Source organism: Mesocricetus auratus, unplaced genomic scaffold (genome assembly GCF_017639785.1).
Source record: "Mesocricetus auratus isolate SY011 unplaced genomic scaffold, BCM_Maur_2.0 Super-Scaffold_100022, whole genome shotgun sequence".
In the NCBI taxonomy this organism is placed as follows: domain Eukaryota; kingdom Metazoa; phylum Chordata; class Mammalia; order Rodentia; family Cricetidae; genus Mesocricetus; species Mesocricetus auratus.
The window spans coordinates 36,021,961-36,041,045 of record NW_024429203.1 but is presented as its reverse complement, the minus strand read 5'-3'; the positions used below and the strand labels follow the sequence as shown (position 1 = coordinate 36,041,045).

The following is a 19,085-nucleotide window of genomic DNA, read 5'->3' as shown; positions in this document are numbered from 1 at the left end:
AGTGAGAGCATGGGCAGGCTGTGTCAGAAGTTTTCCCTAGGCTAGAGGACCCTGTGTGAAACAATGTGAACAAATATGTAACTGGTCCCAGTAGGAAACAGACCAAACCAAGGAGACGGCCATAGTCCAGCTTGGTGAACCAATGAGTTTACTGGGGTTACTTGCAAGAGTATGGGTCAGGGGTCATTTACAAGAGGAGGAAGGATGACTCAAAGACAGCTGCATCAGTACGTGGATGATGGCTCATGAAGATGGAGTCTCTGGAGCTTGCTGCACAACTTGCAAGAAACTCCATAGATCACAGCGTCTGCCAGGCAACTCCACCAGTCTGAACCGCCTCGGCAGTTCATCCTTCTTATATAACTTTGAGACCCTTACACATCTGGTCAGTTTCAGGGACTTCCTGAGAATTCTGAATTGTGTATTTCCCGAGTCTTACTGAGCCTCCCTTTAGATCTTTTGGAATCTTAAGGAGCCTTCCCTCAGAATTCTCTGAATGTTTTGAATTTACTAGATTTCAGTAAGCTTCCATCAGGGCTGTTTTGTTAAACCTCCCAAGGAAATGGCTACACAATTCCTTGCTTGGATAGAGAGAGGTGAGAGCCAGGGAGAGGGGTGTAGGAGGATCCTTTCCTCCCTGAGCTTGCCTGGGAAGGTTGAGCATGGTGTAGTGACTTCCTTTAGCATGTCCAAAATGTATGCCCAGACACTGCAGCTATCAGAGTGCTTGGATGGCTGCTATGGAAAGTCAACCTTTATCTGGGTACAAAGTTTGGAAAATGGAGTTTCTTACCTTTCAAGAACATGTTTAACTATGTAAAGAGTAGGCTGGAGTGTAGCTTAGTGGTAGAGCTCCCTGGGTTGGATCTCCAGCATGAAAGAGAAGAAAGGAAGGATAGGAAGCAGACGGCAGCCTGAGGACATAGCTCAGTTGGTAGCATGCTTGCCTGGAATGAAGTCCTAGGTTTGATCATCCCCGCACCATGTAAAACTGATAAAGAACCAGGCAAGAGAGACAGAAGGAAGAAACAGGTGGGTCTCTGTGCGTTTGAGACCAGTCTGGTCTAGATAGCACATTCTAGGCCAGCCAGGGCTACAAAGTGAGATCTTGTCTCCCAACAACAAACAGACAAAAACCAACTGTAAGCTGAGCATGGTGGGGCTCACCTTTAATTCCAGCACTCAGAAAGCAGAGGCAGGTGGATCTCTGAATCTGAAGCTAGCCTGATCTATAGAGTGAGTTCCAGGATAGCCAGGACTACACAAAAAAACAAAACAAAACAGAAAACACTGTCTCAAAAAGTCTAAATTATATATATAATTAAACAACAAAAAACCCAACTGTGAAAAAAAACCCAACTGTGATGACAAATGCTGTAACTTTAGTATTTGGGGAGGGTAAGCAGGAAGGTTAAGACATTGGAGGTCATCTTTATCTACATAGCAAGTTCAAGGCCAACTTCAGTAACTTGAGACCCTGTCTCAAAAAAAAAAACCACAAAAAAACAAAAAACAGAACAAGCCAGGTGGTGGTGGTGCACACCTTTAATCCCAGCACTCAGGAGGCAGAGACAGGTGTATCTCTATGAGTTCAAGGCCAGCCTGGTCTACAGAGTGAGTTCCATGATAGCCAGGACTGTTACACAGAGAAACCCTGTCTCGAAAAACAAACAAAAACCCATGAATATAATGAGCCCTCAAATTCCTACTGTCCATTTTCAGCAGTTACCATCCCAGGTCTGGCCTGCATTGTCCATACCACCTGCTTGTCCCAGACTCTGCGATATTTGAGAACAAATCCCAGAGACATGAGTTCATCCATAAAGTTTTAGTATGTGTCTCCTAGATACTGAAAAACCATAACTCTGGTACTATATTACACCTAAAAAATTTCCTAAATACTGAAAAACCATAGCCCCAATACCATATTATACCCAAAAATTTAACCACAGTCTTTAACATCAAATACCCATTGTTCCAATTTCCCCAACTTTTATTATTTTTTCACTCTAACAAGATCTGTATTTGTACTGGTTCTCCACCCCCCCAATCCTACCTCCACCCATCTTTTGTGAGACAGGATCTCACTATAGCTCCAGGCTGACCTTGAACTCAGAGTAATCCTCCTACCTTGTAGGTACCGGGATCACTAGCATGAGCCACCACACCCAGTTACACTTTGAATTTATTTTCTCTTTCTCTGTTCTTCCTCTTCCTCCTCCTCCTCCTTTTTCAAAGACAGGATCTCACTATGTAGTCATGGCTGGCCTGAAACTCACAATATGAACCAGGCTAGTCTTGAACTAATAGAGACCACCTGCTTCTGCCTTCCAAGTGCTAAAATTACAGGTTTCATACACCCAGCTTTGTTTTTGTTTTCTATGTTGCCCTGGCTGGCCTGGTACTTGCTATGCAACCCAAGCTAGTCTTATCGAACTCACAGTGGTCCTCCTGCTTCAGCTTTCAGAGTGCTGAAATTACAGCCATACGCTGCCATGCCCAGCTGATTTATCTTTTTTTTTTCTCGGTTTTTCGAGTTTTATCTTTTAAGACAATATTTATTCTTGGAATTTATCTGTTGAGGACCCGGAGGCACCGGCAGAAGGAACTATTGGCATGCCGGACAGCAGAGATGGAAAACTCAAGGGGGAGAGGCTGGTGGGTGGCTGGGAGGCAGGCTGTGCTGTGCTGTTAAAGGAGAGCAGGCAAAGGACCGCCCGGAAACGAGGAGGGAAGGCCAGGGCTGGGGAAAGCAGGGAAAGCAGGGCCTGGCGCTGAGCATCCCTGAGTACCCCATCCTGTCACCAGCTACTGGGGCTGAGGGAGAACAGGAAGACCGCTTAAGCCAAGCAACAGGGGCAAAGCTCAAGTTGGCCAGGAGCCCAGGGGACAGCCAGGCTGCAGGGTGGAGGTGAGAGAGGGTGGGGCCTAATATCAGACCTGCAAGAGAAACAGGATGTGTGTATTGGGGGGTGGGGAGCACAGAGCCAAAACCAGAATCCTGGAAGGTCCCCAGTATCTATCTCCCTGCCTGGCCACGCATCCTGGATCCTGTTGTCGGCCTCACAGCCAGGACCAATCCCGGTGCCCAGAAATCAGTTCCTTTGCCATGCTGGGGGCTGGGGGTCCGTCAGCTTCCCTCTGCCTTCTTTTCCCACTGCTGGCTCTGTACAGTGCTGAAAGGAGCCACCCTCCTCAACGCAGGTTTGAGTACAAGCTCAGCTTCAAGGGACCGAGGCTGGCAGTTCCCGGGGCTGGAATACCCTTCTGGAGCCACCACGGAGGTGAGGAACAAACGGGGACTGGCCATGCCCAGGGTCCTTCAGAGTGCTGGGGGGTCTACAGCTGGATGGACAGTGTATGAGAGGCTCTGTGCAGGGAGAGGGGTGACACTGAGGCGACAGTGCCTGGCCCAAGGCCCCTCTCAGACATGTCTCCTGCTCTGCCATACCTAGCTGCTTTGCCTCTCAAGCCATCCTTTCTTTGTTCATGGAATGTGTTTGTGGAGGACCCAGAGGCACTGGCAGGGTGAGCTGTTGGGCATGCAGAACAGCAGAGGGTTACAGCTGAAGAGGAGGGTGAAGGGATGCCAGGAGTTTTCGCCTTGTTTCTATTTGCTGCGCCCCTCTCCCTCTGCCTTCTGACTGCAAACACACAGGTGTGCACACGTACACTCATGCACACCCCTGATGTACCTGTTGCACAATCACAAGGCCCCTTAAACAGAGATAAACCTCCTCTCTGCTGTCCCCATCCTGCGGGACTAGAGGTCTGCTGGAAGGGAGGCACTGTTGTCCAGCTATTGTGTTAGAGTGGGCACCAGGCCCTTCCCTGTGTACTGGAGGTGGAAGCAGACATTAGAGGATCTTAGCCCGCAGGTCTGGGCTCAGGGTCTTCTAAACCCAGAGCTACACTTTGTCTGATCTTGTCCACAAAAGGATCTGTGATGGTGCACTGAAAGCTATACACTATGCAGGGTCTTAAATGAAGAGTAAGAGAAAATCAAGAGTTAGAGTAGGTCATGAAGTGAGCCCAGGGATATGGTTTATTTCCAAAATATACTGTGAGGTTGGCTCAGCCGTGAATTTCATTCAGAGACTCCTAGCTGGCAAGGAAAAGAGGAAAAGAAGATGGGCTATGTATTTCTATCTTGAAGTACAAGTTCTGAACAGTGGCATGATTTCTGACTAAGAGACTCCAGCATGGCAGAAACTTCAACCCACCTCCACAGAAGCGGGGGGGAGACAGAGGATGGGCTTTTTCACAGCCAGGTGCTGCCGTAGGGACAGGATGGCAGAGCCGGTACAATACTCTCTGCTCAGAGCCTTGCCACACAGCTAAGGTGTCACAGAGCATGTGGGGGAGTAGATCGCCGGCGATATGATTGTTGTCTATTCATTCATCTCTCATTTTATCAGAGCCCCACCCAATGCTCCCCTGTGCCCAGCCTGGATACCCAGGACTGAGTCAGACTCTCAGTCTGGCATGAAGTCCCAGACACTGCACATAAAGATGAGTATGTAAGTTTAGTCAGATAAGCCTTGCCTCCTGTAAGTCTCCTAGAGCTGGGTGTGGTGGTATAGGCCTATAATCCCAGCACTCGGGAGGTTGAGACAGGAGAGTCAAGACCTTGAGGCCAGACTGGACTGCTTGGCAAGACCTTGTCTTTGTTACAAAAAGAGCTGAGATGGCTCAGCTAGTGAAAGCACTTGCCATGCAAGCCTGACAACCTGTGTTTGATTCCCACAGCCCACAATGGAAGGAGACAACCAGTTATTGAAAAACTATTGAAAGTTTCCTCTGACTTCTGTATATGTGTCCGATTGTGTCTGTACACACACACACACACACACACACACACACACACACACACACACAGAGGCACGCACTCACGTTTTAAAGTATGAAAACAAAAAACCCTTGGGCAAACAGTGCTGCTCAGTGTTGGGCTAGCAAGCAATATTGCTCAGCTGCCAGAGTGTTTGGCTTGGCATGCACAAGACCCTTACTTGTGTCTAAGTACCACACAAAATCAGGTAGGATATCAACCTGTTATCCCAGTACTCTATGGAAATGGAGGCAGGAGGATCGTCTTTTGCTATCTGAAGAGTTCTAGACCAGCCTGGGCTATTTTAAGAAAACATAAACAAAACAACAGCTCACTTCACGCAGTGGTGGCTTCTGGGCTTCCCCGTCCACCACTGGCCTTTACAGAGCAAACAGGCTGGATTAGCAACCTCCGGAAAGTCTTGGCAGGGTCTGGCCTTGGACCAGGTTCCAGGCTGGCAGGGGAGCCAGCTGGAAGGGAGTCTCTGATCCCCTCCCTCCAGTTTCTGCCATGTATGCCTCAGTTTCACTCTCTTCGCCCATCACAGGGAGCCCCTTCTGACCTGCCCACAGTGCCAGGCTTCCTCATGCTCTCCCAGCCTCCACCCTTTCCTCACCACCTGACAGGCCACAGCCTGCCTCAGTCTCTCTGCCACAAGCCTTCCTTTTCTTGGGCCACTCTGGGTCCCCTACCCTGGGAGCCTCATCTAGCCACCCCTAGGATCCTCCCAGCTTGTACTTGTTACCTCCAGTAGCTGTGTTAGGACTGGAAACCTTAGTGGAAAGAGATGTGTTTGAACTTCTGTAAAATGGTATCTCCTCTTTTGGAGACAGGATCTATGGTGATGATAATGATGACGATGTATGTGTGTGTGTGTACACATGCACTAACCCACGCCTGCACTTTTTTTTGAGACAGGGTTTCTCTGAGGCGTTGGAGGCTGTCCTGGAACTAGCTCTTGTAGACCAGATCTGCCTGCCTCTGCCTCCCGAGTGCTGGGATTAAAGTCATGTGCCCACCAACGCCCGGCTCCGTGCCTGCACATTTGAAGACCAGAGTTGACATTAGGCTATATTCCTTAATTGCTTCTCCACCTTTGTTGCTGTTTTTGGTTTTTCAAGACAGGGGTTCTCTGTGTAGCCCTAGCTGTCCTGGAACTCACTCTGTAGACCAGGCTGTCCTCAAATTCACAGAGACCCGCCTGCCTCTGCCTCCTGAGTGCTGGGATCAAAGGTGTGCACCATCACCCAGCGGCATCAAAACTTAGATCCTTGTTCTTACACAGAAAGCAAGAACTTCACCTACTGAGCCATCCCCCCCAGCCCTAGAACAGAGTCTGTTGTGTCGCTGTTTTGTTTTGTTTTTTTCCCACTCTTTGCTCTTTAGGGACCCACCACCCAGCTCCCAAATAAAAATACAGAGACTTATTCTTACTTAAGAATGCCGGCCTTCTAGGACAGCCTCCAAAGTCACAGAGAAACCCTGTCTTGCAAAACCAAATAAAACAAAAACAAAAGACAAAAAACAAACAAACAAACAACAACAACCAACAAAGAATGCCCGGCCTTAGCTTTGCATGCTTCTAGCCAGTTTTTCTTAAATTATCCCATCTAACTTTTGCCTCTGGGCTTTTACCTTTCTCTATTCTCTATGTCTTTCTTTCCTTCCTACTCTATGGCTGGTTGTGAGGCTGTGTGGCTGACCCCTTTGTCTTCCCCCCTTCTCCTTTTCTTGCTCCTCCCTCTTCTTCCTTCTCTTATTTGTTCTCTCTGCCTGGCAGCCCTGCCTATTTCTCTCTCCTGCCTCACTATTGGCCGTTATTAGACAAATCAGGTGTTTCAGACAGGCAAAGTGACACAGCTTTTCAGAATTAAACAAATGCAACACAAAAGAATGCAACAAGCCGGGCGGTGGTGGCACACACCTTTAATCCAAGCACTCGGGAGGCAGAGGCAGGCGGAACTCACTCTGTGAGTTCGAGGCCAGGCTGGACCAACAGCCTCCAACCTCCAAAACAATACAGAGAAACCCTGTCTCGTAAAAACCAAAAAAAGAAAAAAAGAATGCAACACATCTTTGCATCATTAAACAAATATCCACAGCATAAAGGAATGTCACACGTCTTCAGCTACAACACTAATGTAGCCAACAAGGATGACCCTGAGTTACTGATCCTCTGGCCTCCACCCCCTGAGTCCTAGGATGCAGGTGTGTGCCACCACACTCAGTTTTATGGGGACACTGGGATGGAACTCAGAGCTTCGTGTCTACTAGGCAGGCACTCTACCAACTGAGCCCCATCCGCAGCCCCACAAAACAAGATCTTATAAAAAATGCACGGCAAAAAAAAAAAAAAAAGCCGGGCGGTGGTGGCGCACGCCTTTAATCCCAGCACTCGGGAGGCAGAGGCAGGCGGGTCTCTGTGAGTTCCAGGCTGGGCTGGACCGATAGCCTCCAAAACAATACAGAGAAACCCTGTCTCGGAAAAAAAAAATGCACGGCATAGAGTTTCAGGAGGCTGAAGTGGAATGCAGCAAAGAATTGGCTCTTGCTGCCCTTCCTGGGTGACACCCACCAGCTGGGTGCTGGTCCCATTTCCCCAGTGGACTCTGGCATCTCCCCTGCCAGCCGCATATCAAATGGCAAGGTCTTGCTGTGAGCTCTTCCCAGGGCTCTGCTTTTGCCAATGAGACAGAGAGGTAAGAGAGGAGGGTCCAGTGGTTCCCCAGCTGCCCTGCTCCACAGATGCCATCCCAGGCCTAGAGGAAGTGCGGCTGGCTCCGTCTATGAAGAACCGGAGTGGTGCCGTGTGGAGCAAGATCTCTGTCTCCTTCCCTGCCTGGGAAGTGGAGATGCAGATGAGGGTGACTGGACCTGGGCGCCAGGGAGCCCTGGGTATGGTGAGTGGTCCTGACTCTTATCTGTTGGGGAGGTAGGCGATAACACCCAGGTACCCGTGTCCTTCAGAGTCTCTGACCTGTGGGCTGGGAACTTGCAGGCCATGTGGTACATCCAGGACAGGGGTCAAATCAGCTCTGTCCCAGAGGGGCTGGTCTCATGGGATGGCATCAAAATCTTCTTCGATTCCTCCACCAGTGATGTCCAGGTGGGTAGCCATCTCCTGCCCATCCTGCCTGTCTTAACTCTAATCCTCACTCTCCTGACTGTGCCTGAGGCTGTTTGTCCCCTCCCATGCAGAACAGCCCTGCCATCCGAGTGCTGGCCAGTGATGGGCATGGCCTCCAGGAGCAGTATGGGTAAGGGTCTAAGGGAACTGACCCCGCCTTCCCTGGGCTTAGCAATCACCTGCACTTCCTCATCTACACAGCCTGCCCCTCCTAGCCCTACCACCTTTGCTGACCTCTCATTATGAGCCCTGCTGCCTCCCAGAACTCTCTCCCACTGGTCTGAGCTGTGCCTCAGGAACCAGGGCCAGAGTGTGCTTGCTCTTCTTGGTGATGGCCCATTTTCTCCAGTCATTCAGCTTACCAGCCCCAGGTAAAGTGACCAAGGCTGAAACTACCATGAGGGTCTCACTCCAGATACCCTTATGCAGCATGGGTTGTTAGGTGAGGACACTTAGGCGCCCAGAAAGGCTAAATGACCTGAATGGTTACACAGCAGTGGCCAGGGAGGATCTAGGCACTAGTTGTACTGTTGTCTCTTTCTCCCAGATGAGGTGGCCTCCTGTCCTTTCCCTGCTGGCTACCCTAAGTGGTTGGACTGGTTTGTCAGTGTGTCTCAGCAAACATCCCTTAGCCCATCACAATTAGGATAATTGCTGACATTTATAGAGTTGGGCTTACTGTATACCAGGCACAGTGCCCAGGCATTTGACATTGTCTTGTGAACCCTCATAACACAATTATGAGATAGTTGCAATTATTATCCTCATTTTAAAGACAACAAGACTGGAATCTGGGAAGAGGAGAGAACTTGCCCAAGGTTATACAGCCAGGCGCAATCATTACCTTGAACCTGGCTTCCCCCTGCTCTCTGCTACCCAACTCTTCTTTTTTGTTGTTTCTTTTTCTTTTTCTTTTTTCTTTTTTTTCTTTTGGTTTTTTCGAGGCAGGGTTTCTCTGTATTGTTTTGGAGCCTGTCCTGGAACTCGCTCAGTAGACCAGGTTGGTCTCGAACTCACAGAGATCCACCTGCCTCTGCCTCCCGAGTGCTGGGATAAAAGGCGTGTGCCACCACTGCCCGGCTTTGTTTTTGTTTTTCAAGACAGAGTTTCTCTGTATTGTTTTCCAGGCTGTCCTAGAACTCACTCTGTAGACCAGGCTGGTATTGAACTCACAAAGATCTACCTGCCTCTGCCTCCCGAGTGCTGTCTGCTACCCAACTCTTGGCTGAAGGTGATATTATAGTATGCACCCATGGACCAGAGCAACTCAGTCTCAACTCTCTGCTCCTAATTCCCTGGGCCTGATGAACTTCCCTTGGGGAAAGGTGAACTAGCCATATTGTCCTTTGCCTCAAATAGTCTGAGCCTTGGCAGTTGGGGAAAGTGACAGGCCTTGGAGCTTCAGGGAAGAAGAGGGAGGGGGGCAGTGGGATTATGAGGTGATCTGGGGGCTAGAAATTGGAAATCCCATGGTTAGCCTGGGCCTCTGTCCCTTTGCAGACACCCCTGGTTCCTGTGACTTCCCAAGTGCCAGTCAACACTGCCACACAGAGCTTTCTTCCTCCTTCTCCTGCCAAGAAGCAAACTATAGCAAGGGAGTCAGGCTAGACAAGAGGGAGTTGTCCCAGGCCAGGTCACCCAATGGGGACAGTGACAGTTTAGGCTTGAACAGAGTTGCTCCTGTTGGCTTGTCTGTGGGTCCTATGTGGTCTGACTGCATTCCAAGTGTTCATAGGGATGGAACTGTCCACGAGCTGGGCTCCTGTCACCGGGACTTCAGGAACTGGCCATACCCCTTCCGAGCTCGGATCACCTACTGGAGGCAGAGGCTGCAGGTGAGTCACCCCTGCTGTTTCTGTGGGAGCCTCTGGTGGGAGGTAGAGCTGTGGTTTGGGGTGCCTAGCATTCAATAGCTTCATGCCTGTGACCCATGTGTCACCCCACACTTGTCTTCATACCCATGTGAGTGCTTAGTACACTCAGACCAATACCCACATGTAGTCTTCCACATACAAAGAAATACAAAGAATCTCCTCTCTCTCTCTCTCTCTCTCTCTCTCTCTCTCTCTCTCTCTCTCTCTCTCTCTCTCTCTCAATATTACATTTTTATTTGATTTTCCTCATTGTTTCTTTTGAGTTTTTGGTGGGGTGGGGAGGACATTTTGTTTCCTTTTTATTTTCTTTTTTACATCGGACCAGTTTCCCCTTCTTCTTCTCCTCCCAGTCCTCCCTGCCCCCATCAGCTCCTCCTCTGTTTCTCTTCAGAAAGGGCAGGCCTCCCATGGATATCAACTAGACTTGGCATATCAAGCTGCAGTGAGGCCAGGCACCTCCCCTCATAGTAAGGCTGGATAAGCAACCCAGTATGAGGAAGAGGGTTCCAAAAGCTGGCAAAAGACTCACAAACAGCCCCTGCCCCCAGTGTCAGGAGCCCCACACGGAGATTAAGCTACACAACTGTCACATAAATGCAGAGGTCCTAGGTCAGTCCCATTAGGCCCTCTAATTGTTGGTTCAGTTTCTGAGTCCCTGTGAGTCCTGGATAGTTGATTCTGTGGGTTTTCTTGTGGTGTCCTTGACCCCTATGGTTCCTACAATCCTCCCTCCCCCTCTTCCACAGGATTCCCCAAGCTCTGCCTAATGTTTGGGTGTGGGTCTCTGTATGTTTCCATCTGTTGCTGCATGAAGCCTCTCTGATGACAACTGGGCTAGGCACCAACCTATGAGTATAGTAGAATGTCGTTAGCAATCTTTTCATTGACCTTTTTTCCCCCTCCAGTTTTGTTTGGTCTCTGGGCTGCCCACCCTCTGGTTCCTGGCCCTCCAGACAATGTCAGGGATGAGCTCCCTCTTGTGGCCTGCGTCTCAAACTATACCAGTCATTGGTTGGCCACTTCCACAGTTTCTGTGCCACCTTTACCCCAGCACGTCTAGTCTCGTAGACAGGAAAATGTAGGTCAAAGGTTATGTGGCTGAATTGGTGTCCCAGTCCCTCCACCAGAAGTCTTGCCTGGTTATAGGAGACAATTCAGGCTCTGTATCCCATTGCTACGAGTCTTAGCTAGGGTCACCCTCATAGATTCCTGGGAATTCCATTACACTAGGTTTCTAGCTGGTCCCTAAGATGTCCCCAATTACATTCCTCTCTCCCAGTACTCTCTCCCTCCAACCTACCCCCACCTCCCCTAGCTCCCTTCACCCCCAGTGTCTATTCTATTTCCCCGTCCCAGGGGGATTCCATACATTCCACTCCTGAACCCTGCCTTGTAACTTAGCTTTCTGGATCTGTGGAGTGTAGCATGGTTTTCCTTTACTTTACAGCTAATATGCATTTATAAGTGAGTGCATACCATGTCTTTCTGGGTCTGGGTTACTTCACTCAGGGTGATTTTTTTCTAGTTCTATCCATTTGCCTGAAAATTTCATGATGTTGTTGTCTTTAAAAAACTAATACTCCATTGTGTAAATATACTGCAGTTTCTTCATCTATTCTTCTGTTGAGGGACATCTAGGTTGCTCCCAGTCTCTGGATATTATGAATAAAGCTGCTGTGAACATAGTTAAGCAAGTGTCCTTGTGGTGTGATGGCGTGTCCTTTGAGTATATGCCCAGGAGTGCTATATCTGGGTCTTGGGACAAACTGATTCCCAATTTTCTGAGAAACTGCCATATTGATTTTTTTTTTTTTTGGTTTTTTGAGACAGGGTTTCTCTGTGTAGCTTTGGAGCCTGTCCTGGAATTCACTCTGTAGACCAGGCTGGTCTCGCACTCACACAGATCCTCCTGCCTCTGCCTCCCGAGTGCTGGGATTAAAGGCGTGCGCCACCACACCCAGCACCGTATTGACTTCTGAAGTGGCTGTACAAGTTTGCACTCCCACCAACAATGGAGGAATATTACCTTTGCTCCACATCCTCTCCAGCATGAGCTGCTTGTGCTTTTGACCTTAGTTATTCTGACAGGGATAATATAGAATCTCAGAGTTGTTTTGATTTGCATTTCTGTGATGGTTAAGGATTTTGAACATTTCTTAAGTGTTTCTCAGCCATTTGAGATTCCTCTGTTGAGAATTCTCTGCTCAAATCTGTATCCCATCTTTGATTGAATTTATTTGGTTTTTTGATGTCTAGTTTCTTGAGTTCTTTATATATCTTGGAAATTACCCTCTGTCAGCTGTGGGGTTAGTGAAGACCTTTTCCCATTCTGTAGGCTGCTGTTTTGTCTTATTGATAGTATCCTTTGCCTTACAGAAGCATTTCAGTTTCAGGAGGTCCCATTTACTAATTGTCTATCTTAGTGCCTGCACAACTGGTGTTCTGTTTAAGAAGTTGCCAGTGAGTTCAAGGTTATTCCACACTTTCTCTTTGATCCATGTGGACTTGAGTTTCATACAAAGAATCTTAACAACAGAAACGTACAAAGCTCCCATGAAACCAGCATCCATGGCATTTCCATGCCATTGTGATCCCAGGCCTTGTAGTTTCTATATTACTCAAGCTGAAGCCAGTGAGTCTGAGTAGGTGTTGGTCCCTTAGCCAGGGACCAGGCAGAGGCAGGAACTCACTCCCTCCATATCCCTTAGGTGTCCTTGAGTGGAGGCCATACTCCCAATGACCCTGAAGAGGTCTGTGTCAATGTGGAGCCTCTGCTTTTGGCCCCTGGAGGCTTCTTTGGGGTCTCAGCAGCCACCAGCACCTTAGCAGGTGAGGACCCCACCAGGTAGGTAAGAGCAGAGGGCTGTGTTTGGTGATGATGAAACTTTATTGCAGCTTCTAAAACACCTTTGTATGGTGTTAACTACTTCATCTGGGCTGGGCTGGTCACCCTCCTTCTCTGGCTTCTCCATCAGGAGGTCACATTGGCCTTGAAGGACTATTGAAAGTCTCAAATGGGAAACTGGTAATGTAGCTCTGTTGGTGAGTGCTGAGGCAGCATTCAGGATCCCAGGTGTGGTGGTGAATGCCTGTACTCACAGCACTTGGGAGGCAGAGGTGGGGGATCAGGAGTTCAAAGTTATCCTCTGCTACACAGCAGATTTACAGGTCAACCCGGGCTACAGAGACCCTGTCTCGAAAAAGGTCTCAAATGAGATAGCAATGAGAAAATTTATATTCTAGTATCCATCTCCGTAAATTCACTTTAGGTGCTGTAGGATGGTAAAAAGGGGGACAGCATGAGCTACAGTAGGGAATAACAGGATGTCTTGCAGTGGAGAGCCCACGGAGGGTCCTACAACTGAAAAGCAGGCTGCAACTGGAGAGTGGGAATCTGTGACTACCAAGACTTTAGTCTTTAGACCCTGGGTACTGGGGAGCCATGGAAGGTTCCTAAGGAGGGAAGAGTGGCATGGCTACAAGCATGCTGGGAAGCAGCCACTGTGTGCCTGCAATTGCAGTAGCAGCCTTCAGTGCCCTGTGGTCTGCTGCATGGCTGCTGGGACCCACTCTGGCTGTGTGTGGTTCAACTCACATATCCACACACACTTGGGTATTTACCTTCATACCTTCCCTGTGAGACAAAGGTCAGAGTTGCCCAGAGTCATACAAGCCTCTTATTTTCCCAGAAAACAGTAGAGTCTGGATGGATGAACTTCTGGGTAAAAAGCTCCTCATCTCCCCTTCATCTGTCCCCCTTCCAGATGACCATGATATCCTGTCCTTCCTGACCTTCAGTTTGTGGGAACCAGGTCCAGAGGTAACGCCAGCCCTTTCTGCCTGGGAGAGGTAGCCTGAGATGCGGCTCTCCTCAGACGCCTCCACTCACAACAGGGCATCTTAGATCTGCCCTTCTCGTTCTTGTCTCAGCTAGCTCTCTGAGCTTTGCCAAAGTCAAGCTCTGGGCTGAGTAGTGTAGGGGCCAGGGCTCGTCCTCTAGGCTTCCTAGATGACAATTACCTTTAATTCCAGCACTCTCTGGGTGCCAGGTCAGGGCAGCACAGTTAGGACATTGTCTCAACAACAACAAACAAAACCAAAACAACCCAGGGTCAGGGTCAGAGGGGAACAGAAGGAACACTAAAGAGGGGTCTGAGTCAGCGAGGAGGGGGGAGAAGGATGCCAGGAGGAGATGAGCCTAAATGAGCACCATACACAAAGGCTTAAAATGTCCAAAGACCTGAGCTCAGTGAGTAGAGAAGGATGTAAGGATGAGGTAGGTACGGTGCTCATATGACTGCGGGGTTCCATGGGGGCCTGGTGGTTGAGCTGTGGGTTCCTCTTTGATCCCAGGGAGTATGTGGTTAGGGAGGAAGACTGGGCTCCCCGGGACCTTGAGGCTGTTGGGGGAAGGCTGCCCTCACAGGACTCCCATGCATTTGGGGTTGACTTTCTGTCTTTTTCTTTCAGGTGGCCCCCCAGACTTTCATGGAGAAGGAGAAGTTTCGCCTGACCAGGATGCTAAAAGGGCTGCAGACAAGGCTGGCCCTGAGTACCAGCAAGGACAGCATTCAACCGCTGGACTCCAAAGCCCAGGAAGAAGGTAAGTACCCAAGGAGCAGGCAGGTGGGGCCATGGCACATTGGAGGGCCACAGGAACCTTAGAACACAAAGTCCATTAACCAATGGAGAAGTGGAGGCCCAAGCAGGCTGTATCTAAGCAGAAACTGGACCAAGTAGTCTGACCTATGACCCCCCAGACACATTTTATTTTTCAGCTTGTGTACATGAGCATGTGCACGTGGAAAGTGTGTGTGTGTGTGTGTGTGTGTGTGTGTGTGTGCGCACGCGCACACATTTGTGTGGCAGTCAGAGGACAACTTTGTGGAATCTATTCTCTCCTTCTACCTTTACATGGGTTCTGGTGAATTTGGGGATCAAAATTACATTTCCAAGTTTTCCTGGCAAGCATTTTTCTGTTGCTCACCCTGCTTGCCAGCCCCCAGACCCATTTTCCAGGGGAGGGTCTTAGAAACAGAATCTACACCTCCTCATTTTCCCCACCCCAGTGGTCTTTCCATCTTGGCTTTGCCCTAATCCCTAGGGGAAGGGTTCTTTGACCTGGAGGATACACTGGGCAGACAAAGCCAGATCCTGCAAGCCCTCCAGGCTCTCTCCAGGCAGCTGGACCAGGCCGAGAGGCAGTGGAAACAGCAGCTAGGGTCTACAGTTCAAGTCAGGCCTGAAGGAGGCTGGGTGAGTGACCCCGGGGTACCCTAGTTACTATCCACAGCTTGAAAGAATAGTGGCAGTCTAGAGCTAGCCTCGTCAAAGCTTAGAGGGAAAGGAGGGCAGGTCACGGCATGCAACAAGGAGGTATGTAAGAGGACATTAACACATAGCAATTGTCCTGGAGCCACAGGGCTGGGCTGCAGAGAAGACATGCCAGGTATTTGGAATCTGGTCTATAGACAAATGGCAGAAATAGACTAGGCTCTAATTTGCATATGGCTTCACGTGTGATTTGCATAAGACTTGCTTAAATGCTCAGTTGCACCAGAATCCTCATTTCATCTCTGCTGCCACCCTAGCTCCTCCCCAGGTGTCATTCCATAGGCCATGCTCTGACTTGGGGAGTGAAAGGTAAACTCAACCAAAGTGCTGGCTAGTGGGCAGAGGGAGCCAGCCAGCAGCCGTTCATGCAGGTTTTGCTGGGCTCTGCCAGCCCAAGGCTTTAATCTTTTGTCCTCAGTTCAGAATAGTCTAGGCTAGGCTGTTGGAGTGGCACAGAGACCCACACTCCTGGAATCTCTGATCCTGCCTTCATACCCTGAACCCCACTTACATGACTCCACTCCTCAGAGTGTCAACTATGTCTCCAGGTCACTCTGCCAGACTTGGACCCATGTGCTGGATTTTAACCAGTGCTGGCCCTTAGTTTGGATTGCAGCCTAGGAGAAAGACACAAAAAGGATTGGGTTGGGCTTCTGCTTCCGTGAGGGGGCAGGGACACTTTTTAAAAGGAGAAGGATTTTGGAAAGCCTAGAGGGCCCTTTGGGGAGAAATAACACACCTTTGGTGTGGAAGGAGGGGCCTGCAGAAGCCCAGGTAGGTAAGTTCTATGGGAGACTCAGTGTGCCAAACAGAGGAGACCCATGGCTGTTTAGGAAGGCTTCTAGAAGAAGAGTGACGTATCCGTGGGGAAGATGCCCTCTGAGGAAAGGGCACTGCACTCGGGACACGGGATAAGAGTTGGCCCTCCTGTAGAACACTGCCCAGGTCGGCACCCTGCTCTATGGACAGCGGACTCTGCTCCAGGCCCTGCAAGAGATGAGGTAAGGGAGAGAGTGAGGAGGGGGACTGAGAGGGAAGAAGGGCTCCTCTGTCATCCTGCCTCTGTCAGATTCCTGCCCCCAATGCTGGGCTATAGGTACCTGCGACCATACCTGGCTTTTTAACTGTGTGCTGGGAATGTGAACTCAGGTTCTGTGCTTGCAAAGCAAGCACTCTTACCCACCGAGCCATCTCCTCAGTCCCTGAGGGCATTTATTTTGATAAAGGTTCTTGGAGGAAGCCTAGCCTTTGGTGATATAAGCTCATTTTGCCTCCAGTCTCCCAGAATCTCACTCTGGTTCACCCTTGCCTGTGGACTTCCCTGTAGAGTTCTGGGGGTGGGGAGATCCCTTGTACTTTGTAGGTCCTGTGGCTGTAAATCTCCATCTAGATGCCTGAAGGTGGCAGAGGGCAAGAACCTGAGAGGAGTTAATTCCCCCGGGGCCAGAGATAAAAAGCAGAGCCCAGGGAGCCTGGCCCATATCCAGATACTTTTAGAGAATTCTTTGTATACACTAAACTTGTCTCAGGTTCTAGGGAGAAGTTTTTTAGAGTAAAAAGACCAGCCCCAAAGAAAAGACTCTATTAATGATACCTATTCTTTACCATGTGCTGGCCCTGGAGGATTATGGGAAAAGATTTGGTAATTTGTGTACAACCAAGAAGTATAATGGATCGTCTTCCTTGATTTCCATGCTCCACCACACCACCAGGAAAGCAGCTGCCCAAATGGCTTCAGGAGCCCAGGTCTTCTACCTGCCTGTGGGCACTAAACATCATTTTTTTTGAGCTGGACCAGATCCTCAGCCTCCTGCAGAAGGACCTCCGGGGTCTGGTGGTAAGAAAGTGGATCATACAAGGGGCTCGTCCTTAAGATCTGGTCTCTACCACCCTTCTCCCAACACTTCTATAGCTTCAGAGCATCTGTCCAGTAACCCTAATAGGCACATCCGTATCGATGTGTGCCTGCACATGGGCATGAAGAAGAGACAGATCTCATCTTTGACTCTCTCTGTCTTTTTTTTTTTTTTTGGAGACAGGGTTTCTCTGTGTAGCCCTGGAACTTTCTGTAGACCAGGCTAGCCTTGAACTCACAGAGATCCACCTGCCTCTATCTCCCAAGTGTTGGGATTAAAGGTGTACGCCCAGCTATCTTTACACTCTTTTGCTCAGGAGGAAGGCCCACAAACTCAAACTACCCAAATGCCCTGGATGACCAGAAGGGAAGTGGATAGACCATGCCAGGGACCACTCAGATTCAGTGGTGATGCTGGTCTTCCTGGGTCTCTGTCCTTCCTTGTTCTTTTCCTCACCCTCGAGTCACCATCTGCTTCTCCTTCTCTCTCATCTCTTACACCTTTGGTCTCTTGATGATTCCAGGACCTGTATCTTCTGAGCTATTCCCACAGACGTAACCATGCAAGATTGGAGAAGGACGCGGCTTTGGACACTTGTCTTTTTTCCTTGTTCCCTAGATGACAGCCCCAGGATAACCCAAGCCTGAGGGAGATAAATAGGGACCATGCAAGGCAGAATTCCAGTTCCCCTCCCCCTCTCCTGTGTTAGATGCGGAGACAGAGCCTCATACTTTTCCCTTTCAGAAAATGACAGCCAAGGCTCCCCGCCCATCTGGCTGGCTCTCAGGAACTTCTACGTGTCTTCGCACCAGTGTCTTCCTGTTCTTCCTCCTCATGCAGACTGTAGGCTTCTTCTGCTACATAAACTTCAGGTGGGCCTTCCCATGGGCAGGGCTTCCCATACCACCTCTATATCTTGGTTGTGGTCTACAACCATTGAACTTGAAATAGGGGACCCTAAAGCTCAGATGGGAGCTACCCAGTTCACCAGAGGGCTGGGAGCAGAATATAGACAGGGACGCCTCACTTATTAAGTACAGACACCCACTAAGGCCCAGTCCCATCTGGTCCTGCCCCACAGAGCTCGCTCTAGAGTGAGCCACTGAAAACTAACTAACTGATAGCCAGACCTTATGTTGCCAGTGCTGTGATGGCTAGAAGCTTGGAGAATTGGAAAAAGGCAACTGAATCATCTTTGGGGTGGAGTTGGGGTAGATGGGAATCAGGGAATTGACCTGGAAAGGATATTAGATTTGGGTCATCAAAGTGGCTAAGAGTTTTTCAGCCTGACAAAATAGGTAAAAGCACTGATGCAGAGGGAACAGTGTCAGAAAAAGCATGGAGGCATGAAAAAAAAAAGGCATCTTAGGGGAAAGAAAAAGACAGCAACTGAGTAAAGGGCAAGACCGACTTACAAAATTGAGCAAGGAATCTGGGTGTTCTGGATTAGAGATGAATGCCTTTGATCTCAGCACTTGGAAGGCTGGGGCAAAGGGATGCAGATATCTGGGCCAGCCTAGGCTACATAGTGAAATCTTGTCTAAAGAAAAAGAAGAAAATGTGTGCACAGGAGTTTAGCTTTAGTACTAAACCACCCAGAAAAACTTCAAATGCCAGGGTGAAGTGTAAACTTATGTGGCATGTCAAGGGAGCCATGGAAGGTCCAGAATATGGGAGTCTGTGGAACACTCAGCATTGAGAGACAAGTATGAGTCTTGGTTTCAGAAGGGAGACTCAGGTAGCCTTTTCTTTCTGGCAGCAGGCAGGAGCTGGACACCCGGCTTCAGGAGTACCTGTCCACAGGAAGCCCTCCTCGAGAGCCTGCATTGCCCCTGCCCAGGACACTAGGGGCTCTGAGGAGACAGCCTGTGCCCTACAGCATGCAAACTTGACCCAACTCCAAGTCATGTCTTACCAGGAGACAAATGGGGGATTGAGGATTTGGCCAGTGTCCTTCCTCAGTGCCCACATCTTAGCTTTTGTCAAGCTCATCATATTAAAGGTGATGTTCCTCTCGCCATGCTGATCTCCTCATGTGCCTTCCAAACTCAAACAGTCTCTGATGG

At 49.4% G+C, this 19,085-nt stretch overlaps 1 protein-coding gene and 1 long non-coding RNA gene across 2 annotated transcripts; one reads left to right on the top strand and one right to left on the bottom strand.

Moving 5' to 3' along the window:
• Positions 1-2,956: 2,956 nt before the first annotated feature.
• On the top strand, positions 2,957-19,037 carry Lman1l (lectin, mannose binding 1 like). The gene is given in 14 exon segments (XM_040729682.1): positions 2,957-3,284; positions 7,574-7,728; positions 7,827-7,934; positions 8,027-8,085; positions 9,691-9,790; positions 12,538-12,658; positions 13,594-13,649; positions 14,300-14,432; positions 14,934-15,085; positions 16,097-16,164; positions 16,876-16,942; positions 16,944-17,000; positions 17,764-17,891; positions 18,782-19,037. Coding segments are annotated over 14 exon segments (1,662 nt in total). The 3' UTR covers positions 18,912-19,037.
• LOC121133412 lies at positions 12,698-16,229 on the bottom strand. Its single transcript, XR_005870238.1, has 2 exons — positions 15,903-16,229; positions 12,698-15,780 (listed from the first exon to the last, which is right to left on the bottom strand). It is a non-coding gene; the product is annotated as an uncharacterized LOC121133412 (long non-coding RNA).
• Positions 19,038-19,085: the final 48 nt, after the last annotated feature.